The sequence below is a fragment of the Nipponia nippon genome, unplaced genomic scaffold (assembly GCF_047370975.1).
Source record: "Nipponia nippon isolate SJK-2023a ecotype South Korea unplaced genomic scaffold, ASM4737097v1 scaffold_15, whole genome shotgun sequence".
Taxonomy (NCBI): domain Eukaryota; kingdom Metazoa; phylum Chordata; class Aves; order Pelecaniformes; family Threskiornithidae; genus Nipponia; species Nipponia nippon.
The window spans coordinates 4,035,570-4,046,930 of record NW_028262331.1 but is presented as its reverse complement, the minus strand read 5'-3'; the positions used below and the strand labels follow the sequence as shown (position 1 = coordinate 4,046,930).

At 40.0% G+C, this 11,361-nt stretch overlaps 1 protein-coding gene across 6 annotated transcripts in view; it reads right to left on the bottom strand.

Moving 5' to 3' along the window:
* ANKFY1 (ankyrin repeat and FYVE domain containing 1) overlaps positions 1-11,361 on the bottom strand; it is a 35,988-nt gene that overhangs the window by 4,667 nt on the left and 19,960 nt on the right. For all 6 annotated transcript variants that reach the window (XR_015703425.1, XR_015703426.1, XM_087751554.1 and 3 more), the window contains 13 exons: positions 11,037-11,259; positions 9,987-10,085; positions 8,576-8,729; positions 7,431-7,599; positions 6,078-6,196; positions 5,577-5,733; positions 4,115-4,315; positions 2,861-3,037; positions 2,286-2,433; positions 1,931-2,021; positions 1,472-1,596; positions 1,106-1,252; positions 503-593 (listed from right to left, as the gene is read on the bottom strand). Coding sequence is in view for 4 of the 6 variants with exons in the window: in XM_087751554.1 (XP_087607680.1) it covers positions 503-593; positions 1,106-1,252; positions 1,472-1,596; positions 1,931-2,021; positions 2,286-2,433; positions 2,861-3,037; positions 4,115-4,315; positions 5,577-5,733; positions 6,078-6,196; positions 7,431-7,599; positions 8,576-8,729; positions 9,987-10,085; positions 11,037-11,259 (1,901 nt within the window). In the remaining 2 variants the exon portion in view is untranslated. The remainder of the gene's footprint in view (positions 1-502; positions 594-1,105; positions 1,253-1,471; positions 1,597-1,930; positions 2,022-2,285; positions 2,434-2,860; positions 3,038-4,114; positions 4,316-5,576; positions 5,734-6,077; positions 6,197-7,430; positions 7,600-8,575; positions 8,730-9,986; positions 10,086-11,036; positions 11,260-11,361) is intronic.

Here is an 11,361-nt window from a genome sequence, read left to right as displayed (position 1 = left end):
TCTCTGGAACACTAGGTTAAGAGAAAAATCTTAGCTTAACATCCATCTAACCCAGCATATTTTGTAGAAGTTCAGACCAGTTAAGAAAAGACAACTCATGTCTACACAAGAGCAACTCATGTCAGCATCTTCAGTCATTTCCACATTACAAACAGCACCCCTAACCTAAGCTGGCAGTGGCTGCTCAAATCTGTCACCTGTTTCAGAGCAAGTCAACCCCGCTACTGAAAGCTGGCATCTAAATCCTCTGTTTCACCACTGGAACTTTGACATGACTTCTCATTTCCAACAAAGCGGAATATGAAGTTCACAAACTGCTTAAGATATAACTTTAGTCAGACCACAAGTTACTTATCTAGGACAGGATGGAATGTTTCAGCTAGGTTACTGGTTATACACCTACATTAACACGGTGGTTTCCTAAACCACCAGAAGGAACAAGCCTAGCTACATTTGAAAGGAATCCATTTCCTTGTAAGCACAGCAAGATGTGTCATCTTACCAGTGATGCTTTCTTGTCGTGACTCCAAATTTGGCAGTGCACTCATAGCAGTTGGAGCCATCACACCAGGGAGGTTCTTTTGTCAGCATATCTGTTAGAGGCAAAAATGTAAAGGCAAAATGGGCTCAGACACCTCTTGAGTACACTGTAACATTAAGGAGGCTTCTTCCAGTTTTAGGTTGCAGCCAGTATAATTGATTTAAGTACTCTTGCAGTAGCTGCAGTCTTGTTTGTAAACAATGTATAGTTGCTTTCATCAACATCACATTATCCACAGCAACTATACAGTACAAGTTGAAAAGCAGTATCTAGGTTTTAAGCTACATAGCTACATTGGACTACGACACCAGCCAGGAGTCTCCATGTCTATCCTTCCAGAAAAAGTAATATTTAAGTTTGCCAGGTCTGCATCATATAACTTCTGAGTTGATCATGAGAAAAATTAGTATTTCTACCCCCCAGTTAAAGTAGTAGAATATTCAGAAGTTCAGCTCCTCTGGAGTTAGTGTCATCCAAGTCAGATGTCCAGAGTTCTTTCCTCCACCAAAGTATCTCAGAAGCATAAGCTAAAAACACCTTCCAACTGTAGCAAGTAGTACTTACCCAGCAGTCTAAAGAGAAGCTGTTTTGTAGCAACTTGGTAGTTGAAGATATTGACTCCTTGATTATTGTTAACTCCAAGACGAGCCCCAGCTCTCACTATTGCACGACACAAGTTCGCATTTCCCTTCATGTAAGCCAACAGGAGCACTGCAAGATAAAAGCCAGACACTTACCTGTTAACAGAGTGGTAGGTCTTGTGTTACACTCAGTCCAGAGTAGGATCTTTAGTTCTTTTCAGTTTCCAAGTAATGTTTGCATCTTACTGTATTTAATATACTACTGCCAATTATTCCAGTTTTAAAAGTGACATACCATTAATGCAACTTGAGTGACTTTCAAGTTTAATAGCTGTTGAATCTCACCTACCTGTGTTTCCTTCAGCATCAGGTTTGTCTAGAGGGTATTCTGGCATACACTCCAAGAAGAGGTCACAGATGGCTGCTGCATTATCTTTCCCATATTGTCCCAAAATATGCATTGGTGACTGGCCTCTGGGGAAAAGAGTTTGTTAACCTGATCAAAGTCTGCTTGCCACTACAGTTACTCATCCAACTCTCCTCGTTTTCAAGTTTGATTCAGACTTAAACAATGCTACACTTAAGTAACTCAGTACATCACACACAACTGCCTACTTTAACTTCCTTTTCTTGGTACACATAATTTCCACACAATTTAGACACAGCATGCTCTGCACACTTCACTGTGAAATTAGTGTAGAAATACTATAATCCAAGCCAAATCTTTGCGTTTTTTAATCTAGTCATACCAGCATATATTTTAAAATAGACTATGGTTCTTTTAGTCTGTTAAGACTATACTCATTACCTAATATTAAAGGCTTCTGCATCTACATTGCATTCTGTGAGGAGGACCCGGATATTGTTTAGACGGCCATGCATCACTGCCAGATGAAGAGCTGAAAAATAAGAGAGAAGCTTCAAGAATCTGAAGTAGTTGATGTCAGCAATAATTACAGCCTGATAAAATTAAGCACGCCCCTTCCACTTCCCCCACCTTCCCTCTCCAAAACTCCTTCCACCAGCTTTGAGTTCTTGGACTTCCATTCTTTTCCACCTTTGAAGAGTGAGCCCATTCAGTGGGCTCTATTCTACCACTAGGAGATACCATTAACAGACCTACTGAAGTGTTTACATCTACTTGTAGAACTTCAGAAGTTTACCATTATTTCCATTTTCATCTACAGCTGCAAAGTCTACTCCATTCTCCAGAAGGACCGAACAAATTGTGGGCAAATCTTGCTGCGCTGCTAAGTGAAGAGCAGTCTGACGATGCTTAGTCAGTTCATTCACCTGGGCACCTGCAAGCAGCTGTCAAGATGCAAGAAGGAATATGTTCAAAGATGTTTTCGGGGCTATTAGCCAACAGCTTATTTCTGTGAATGAAGCACAGAAGACTCCACTGTACAGAGATACTTCTAGGCCTCCAGCATACATAAAATGCTATCATTACTGAGCTGCTGCAACTTGTGTTCAAATCTGCAGAAAGTGCAAGGTAAGGTTCTTCCTTTGAAGTGAGCCACACCACCTAGTGATCGCTGCAAATCAAACATGCTCATACCAAGGCTACCGATGCAGCTCAGCTAACAGTACAAGCTAAGGGAACTTTATGCAAGTCTGAGTTCTGTTTCAGAAAAGGTGGTGTCACCTTCAGTTGACTTCTCCAGCCTACAGGCAATGTGCATTAAGGCAGAATGTGCATTTTTAAGTAGAGAAAAAGTTACTCTCCAGTACATACCAGATTACGCACGATGATCTCTGAGCCAGCTTGTACAGCCAGGTGGAGAGGTGTTAGTTTGGAGGCATCCTGGACCCGGGAGTTTACATTAGCCTGTACACTTATCAGGAACAGCACACTCTCAATGTCCGAGTTCTGAACAGCTACATGTAGGAAATTCCGACCTTTATTATCAACCTGTAGCAGAAAAGGCACGTGAAATGAAATTTGTTCTTTCTGTAGAACAGCAGATTGTTATGTAGTAGGACATATTTTCATCAAGAGACACTTGCTCCCTCTACTTGAGGTGAACTGTAGAGCCTTTTTCCTTTCACTGCTTCACATTAGAGAGTTATTTGATAGATGTGACTATCAAATAAACTGAACTGAGAAGTCACCAGCTGCAACTGCTCACTCTGGTCTGCTTCAGACTATTTCTACTTTATAACCTCATCATTTCTTGACCACACACTGGAGAGTATTATGACAGACAAAAGGTTAACAGCTGTTGTAGTAAGTACTGAGCAGCAGTTAATGATAAACTCTGTTAAATGAAACAAACTTGAGTCAATCTGGCAGTTAAGACCTGAGAAGGAAGCAACATGCAATCCTGCCACACTGATGCAAAGTGTATTCATTTTTTGGCTTAATACCAAGTGCATGTTGTTGTTCATATTTGCCTTGAAGCTGATGTTAAAGCATATTTAGAACCAGCTGTATTTGTAACCACGTTTTAGATATGAGAGCTCACTAAGCACTCAAATACTTTACTAGTAATTAAACTTACATAGGGTAGGAAGAAACTCCTGAAAGCTGCCTGAAGTGTCACACCAGAAGCCTGAAGATACAGTTGGAGGTTTTATAGTTCAGCAGTGCAGCATAACATCTATTATTCAGCTATTTTAGGTCAGGGTTTCTATTTTGGATAGCTTTAGGAAAGCTAAGGAAGAGATGATTTTTTCTTACTAGTCCAGCATAAGACAAGAGTAGAGTTAGAACTTTCTCTTTATATATACACATATACCTGTTCCTCAATTTAGTAATGACAAAATGAGATAAAGTTTGATTAGACACTAGCCCTTCATGTTCTTATTCACACATAGCACATACACACCTACAGTTTCCTAATAAATCCTGCTACAGAAAACTGGCATCTGGCAAACGTCACTGCATGTAAAGCCACAAAAGGATAAAGCAGAATTTGCTGGTGGAATACCTGTTACCACAGACTAGTGCAGCAAGACAACCAGGATGCTTTGAATACTCCCAGCTTACCTGTTCAGCAGCTCCTGGTTCCCTCTTCAAAATTGCTTCAGCTGCTTTGTTATTTTTATACGTCATAGCACATGCAAAGGGAGTCATTCCTTGCCTGTCACGTACATTTAGCTTAATATCTGGATGTGAAATCATAAGCTGAATGATAACATTATGTTGGTTGCTAATAGCCACATGGATTGGAGTTCTTCCTTCTGCATCCTAGAAGGAAACCAGGAAGTTTGTTACATGAATATTCAGGAATACACAAATCCTTTCCTAACTCTGAAAAGTAGAAGCAGCTTATTAGTTTTTAGTTCCGTGACACACCCAGCTGCCTTCAGCTGGGACACCAAACAGTTGCAGTGGGAGCTCAAATTCACAGTGCAAGTGAAGCAAATTGGTATTTGTTTCTCCAAATAGGTTGGCCTCAATCCTGTGCTATATAGCCATTGAAGTAGCTCAGAGTAACATTTCCCATGTAGTCAGACATTTTGGGGACAGAGATGAGCATTCAAGACCATAGCCAAGCATTCCAAGAGAATGCTTTCAAACTAGTATTAGTTTGAGGTATTTGATGTTAATACTTTACAGTATTAACAATTTATAGAATTCAATTTTTATCCAAAAACAATGTACAGACAACAGCATGCCAACCTGAAGTATCATTTCCATAGATTCAACACTACAGGTATTTCCCTAGCTCAACTCTCAGGCACTAGTGCTAAGTTTTCTGGAAGCTAAGCACTTGGAAGCTCCCTCATTGAAAATATAACAGCATCATGCATGTTTGTTATTCAAACAGTACATTAAAGTCTAGCAAATTCAAATAAGGTGTTTAATCACTTGTCTGCATCAAGCAGCAGTTTACAGCCATGGCTGCTTTGTGACTGTGTTCTGTCATTCATTTTGATGTCACTTTCAATAGCATCAGGACCTAGAAGCATTAGGCATTCATTTCTTTTGTTGCTATTTGTCAAGCTTCTGTTTAAGGATTACTGTGTAATCAAAAATGAAGTGTAACTCATAGTTACATCACCTCAGTTTACTCAGTAACAGAAGTCACTTCCCAAACATACTAAAAAGTAGAGTATTCTGTAGTTTTACACTCTAGCTGGTCTAATGATTAATTGCAGCAGAATACAGCCCTGCTCCTGCCTTTAATCCACACTAGGGACAGAAGAGTTGAATTCCAATCATTACATCAGAAAACTAACACTGCAAGAAGTTTTCTGTATCATTATTTTCCTTCAGTATAGCTTCCTGAATTAACCCATCATATGGGCAGATAAGCACTAGATCTGGTAACAAGGCACAGGAAAGAAAGTGGAACTGCAGCCAGCCATCGCATTGGCTCAGCCATAACAGAAGGATGTCCTTTTTCCTGTCAAGCAAAATACACAGCTCAGAGGGAAGTTTGTTTTCACTACATTAGAGGCGAAGAATCAACTTTAAAGAAACTGCGCATTATTTCTCTACATACCTGAGCATTGACATTGGCACCAAACTCCAAAAGGCACTGGATCACCTCTTCTAGCCCCCAGCAGGCTGCCAAGTGTAGGGGTGTCTGTCCATCATGAGCTTCCTCTTCTCCTTCTCCATTCGGGCCTGGCTTTCTGGGACTATTCACATCACAACCACTAAAACACAATACAGTCCATTTATTATGTTTAGTCCAGATTTAAACTGTTCCAAACAAGGGTCAGAAAAAAGTCTGCAAGAGCTCATCCAGCAACTGCTGACACAGCCTACGTAAACACAAGTTCCTAGTTTTAGTTTGACTGTTGTCATCAAGAACATGATGCTAATATAGATAACAGAATGTGTCTTTAAGATTAGTCAGACTTTCATAAATGCCATCCACCCCCCAAAAGTCTAATGAAGCCCATACCTGTTACTGGCTCAAAATAGCAGCCAGTTAATTTATGCCAGGAAAATATCTACATGCACATTAGAAGGTTTGTATTTTAGAATGGGGTCTGACCTGCGAATAAGAAAGCATGCTATTTGTTCGCTGTTTTCATCAATAGCTCTATGAAGAAGAGTTTGTAAGCAGCCACTTGGTCCTGACCCCCAACAGGTTGAATCGCAGCCATGCCTAACCTGGAAGGAGAAGCACCATGAGACAGGGAAGTTTTTTTTACATCTCCAGCAGGCTCCTACTACTTTATATAGTCCTTGACTAACATTTCTGAAACATTGACCCTTAGACAGAATTTGAGATGCCTTATCTATTCTTGGGACAGTCACTGGATTTCAGGAAGCTTCTTTAATATCTTCTGGACCAGTATGTTATTGGTCTGCTATGTAATACTTAATTATGTAGTGTTTACTAACAATTCAGATATTCACTCATATACTCTGAATAGAGAGGTCTTAAGCCAGTTTGGGTAACAGTTACCTCACTTTCAGCAATGATAAGCACCTAAAGCAAGTCAAGTAGCATCAGCAGACGTTGCCTTTAAAGGTCTGGCCCATTTACTTGCTTTCCTATACATTCAGCTAAACAGAGATAGTTTTTTCCAGGAACTGTATTTCTAATATTTGTATTCTTCTACTACAGAACTACTTACTCGAGCAATGTGGCACTTAAATAAGACTTGTTGCTTAAATAAAGACTTGTTCCACTCCACTTTACAAACTATTTACAAGGCTAATACACGAGTAGTTTCAGTGCTGACTCCATAAAGATTCTTACCCAATACCAGCACAAGTGGTCAAGTACAGTTACAAGATTTATTTCTCAGGTCATCAGCGCAGCTTTTAAACAGTTGTCTCTAGCAGACAATAACTGGATATCAGAGACAAAGCTTTCAAGTAACTTCCTTATAAAGGAGACATAAGGAGGTCTACTTATGTATCCTAAGAAATCTCCTGCTGGATCACTTGTGCCTGAAAGTAAACAGTCTTAAAAGTAAATATAAGCCTTTAAATGCCTTCTTGATGGAACTTTAAGATGCAATAAAAACCAGCACATACTCTAAACCAAAAATATGGGTGTTCAGTTTTATTCAGGAAGCCTATCATTCCACAAGTCTGGTATGCTACAGACTGATACTTTTAGTAGATCCTTACTCTTTCCAGAATCAGGAATCCAGATAGCCTATTCTATACTCTTATTACAGTGGCTGCGAGATATTTGGCTATGCAGACTACAGTATTTATAAAAGACTTCCCAAGAAAAAGAAACCTCTGGTGAAGAAAAACCTCTAGAAGTTAGATAGTGGCATAGGACTACTGTTCTTTTCATGCATAGAGTTTGTTTTTGCTGATGAGCCCTTTGTTGCTAGCAAGATGCACAAAAGTGAGACTATATTAAGTCAACTGACAGTCTTACCAGAGTTGACGCAATATCTTCCAGGTTATTTTCTAAGGCAAGCCATAAAGGAGGATTTCCTTTCTCATCTGGTACAGACATGTCTGCTCCCCTGGTACAAATAGCATCAACCACAAGAGGGAGCTGGTTTTTTATAGCTAGCTGCAAGGCAGTCTCTCCATCCTGTGTTCTGTAATAAGTACAGTTCGAAGTGTGTTACTACTGCATTATAAAGTCAGGCCTCATGTTACAGTAGTTTATTGGCAAACCCAAGAATTATCTCCTCATAGCTGCATTTTTGCTGTGGTAAGACCACATCTCAACAGCCAAGCAAACGCACCATATTAGTTTTTCATCACAGCCATGTAGTTTACCTTTCTTCCTCCCCCTACTTTAGAGCAAGTGATTAATTTCTGAAGTTTGAAAAGCATGTTAGTGTTCTTAGCTCAGACACTGTCGTCATTTCCTTAAGTGCAGTCATTAGTTTAACAGAGTTCCTTCAGAGCGAGCCTACTGCCACAGAAGTGAACAGCTTTGTCTGCACTGTGGTAACACTTCAAGCAACAGTCAGAAATACCAACTGTTAAAAACCTAAAGTTAGACCAGCAGTATTAGGCAGTTTGTACCTGTGACATACATTACAGTATAGCTCACCAAATTTCAAAGACAGCCTGTCAGTCACATAAGCAGATAAATGTTTTGTTCAGTCTAATATCAACTTGTCCAGGAGATACTCAGGAGGCAAGTTTATTAGAATCTTGTTGCTGGAGCTACATCTAATTAGTTTAGATGGTAGAAAAGATGGAGCTACATCTAATTAAGAAAACATGCAGCTCCAACAAGCTGGCAAAGAGATTATACTATAGTTCAGTACCGTGTCTCTAGGACTTGAAAGTCTGTTACAGAGGATTCTGTTCTACCTAGAATTAAGTGGCACCTCCCTCTGCAGCCTCAAGACGAGGTACTGACCAATGGAGCTATACGTAGTTCCAAGTTCACATATGTAATCCCTCAGCCATAACTAGTACCATAAAAAAAACACCAAACACATAACTGTGAACAAATCATGATTTGAAACCAACTTCAAGCCATTATAGAAAAGGCAGTCATCACTACCCACTCCTAAATACATATCCAGTTGAGTGTTGTATCAGTTAAGATCTTACCTGACATTTATATCTGCCTGATGTTCCAGCAAGAAGAGCGCACTCTTACTGTCTTGTCTCTGTATTGCTGTATGTAGTAGAGTCTGTCCGTCTGACATTGTGTCATTGATGGACGCCCCAGATCCAAGCAGCTGAGCTGCTATTGTGTGCATGCCTAAAGAGTAAAAGCTCATTAGTATTCTACCTTCACTTCTATAAGACACACTGAAATTAATAAATAAAGCTTCAAGCTTTCAATTTTCAGTAAGTACAGTAAGAGGCACTGAATCAGTGCTAGGGCCTATTAAAATTTACATACATGAGCTAAACCAACTCATGGCTCTACTCAGCTTGAATATTCATTTACAGGCTTACTGAATATTGATTACTGAGTCCTTTTTGTTTTGCTTAGACGCAAGATATGGTCTGGTATACAGCAAAGCTTTCCCATTAGTTCTGCCAACCTAAATGTAGTAGAGTCCTCCTTAACCGTACCTAGCCTAATCCTTGGTATCACTTCAGACTTTTGTCCAACAAACATACTAACTTTGGTATTACATTCATAAGCTATTCCCTTCAACGTTGCTGTATTAGATGTTTAGCTTAGTTCCTCCTCCTTTATCTTGGAAGCAGATAAGGGCAATGGTAAGGAGAAAGCTACATTTTGGTTTCCTTTAATTGGAAAGTGAAAAGCCTGGACAGTACAGATGTTTGTTACATATGGATGCCATCTAGCACTCCTGTACAGAGCAACATCACTAAGCATTCTGCCTCATCTCTTAAGTCCAGAGTATGAGTAGTGATCCCCCATGCAGCTGCTGTTTCCAGCTCAGCAGGACCATACTTAAATTGATTCAGTAGTGACCACACCACCTCGTTCTTTTGATGATGTCCTGATACTGTTGAAAAGTCACTTGGCTGCAGACAAAAATACCTAAATCATTCCTCTCCACACTTCAGACAAAAAAAAAAAGCATCTTCTGAATCAGTATTTCAAGATCCATTCCCCTTAACAGCTACTTAAAGTAGCTCACCTTCCCTTTGTAAAGGTCAGCATTACTGTATTAACCAGCATGTAGAACAGAGTTAACCATGAACAGACAATATGATGATCTGAGATTAAAACTACCACGGAGTTCAGTGGAACAATTCCACAGAACTGCAAGTACAGTTGTGGGCAAGAGGCTCCAGGCTACCTGCTAGGGAACAAGGGAAGCTGTAGGGCTAGAAACCTATCAGCAAGTCAGACGTGAACATCCAATATTAGAAGCTGAAGAGTCATCTAAAGCTCTCCTTGACAGCTTCTCACTAGCAGCACAAGCCAGGACATGAACACACACCTCCTGTTTTGTCTTAAAAAAAAAAAATAATCTTATCCACATCATAGCTTCCATATCTTTACAAATTCTCATCTTGTTTTGAAGGCACATACCTGTCCAAAGAGCCAATCCCAGCACAGTCTGATCTCTTGAGTCCTTTAGACTAAAGTCAGGAATAATTTGCAAGTTGTTGGTAGCATGAAGAGCATTAGCTGGGAAAAAAAAGGTATAAGGAATTAGAGCATTCTTGTACTTGACCTGCAGTTGCACACTGAAAGCCGCAGGAGTAGCAATGTTACATTTTGAAGTAGGCTGTTCCTTTAGCAGTCAGTTTGAAAGATCTGAGCATGATACCTTCAGTTTCCCAGACATAATACTGCTTAGGATTCAGGTAGTATTGCTACTGCTACCTAATCTTAATACTTATACTAAAAAAATTCAACTTTCTAGCTTAGAGACTTAACCTGCCCCCTTTCTACCTCCATTTCCAAATAGAGTGGCATATACAAGTTCTGAGAATGAAGAGTGGAGGCTGTACTGCAAGATGGTGGCAGCATCCCTCCTTCTCAGCTCCCTGGGATGGATGGGATGGAGGATATTCTCCAATTCACCTACTCCCTCTAAATCCCACTTATGGTAGGAGACAAAATAGGCCTTGCTTCCTGCTGCTAGAAAGGAGAAGCTGAACTAGTAGCATTTAATAAATTGTCATCTGCTAGTATTTCAGTACTCAAGTCTCAACTCTACTACAATACTAGCATTACTCTGTACAAAATCCTCTTACTGAAAGAGCTGAGGGAGGCGGAAGTCTCACCACAGAAAGATATCTTTATCCATATTTGATTTCAGGATTTACCTGAAGCAAATGCTTTGATGTGGAAAGAAAAGGGATCTCAGTTGTACAGCTAGAATACAGCCTGGGGCTCAATGTTCAAGTCCATTATCTACAGTAGAGAATTTAGCAAGACTTATGGGCAAATTAATTTTCTAGTCTTAACAAGCAGATGATTTGAATTTAAGACTACGTTTGGCCAGTCTTAACTGCTCTACTTAAACAATGTTTACAGGAAGACATGCTTTATTAGTAGTTCATCAAAACAGTTTAGATGCCATCTTGACATACCACTACAGCATCAATACAGTCAGAACCAGAAAAACCCTACCTTTTTGTTCCAGGATGACTGACACCACATCTGGGTGATTGTAAGCAATAGCCATGTGAAGGGGAGTTTGCAGATAAACATTCTGTGCTGTTGGAGAAGCCACATCCTTCTGACCAAGCACTGCTTCTGCAGTCTGGATGTTTGGATTGGCTCCTTGTTGCAGAAGTTCTGCTGTCAGGTTTGCTAGGCCATGCCTACAGGCTGTATGCAGTGGTGTTTCTCCCTTTAACAAACAGAGTACTAGGTTAACAGCTTCAGACATGAAACCCAGAAAGAGAAGTAGCTTTTAAACTACTATGCCCACAAGAATCGGTGTGAAGAGCTT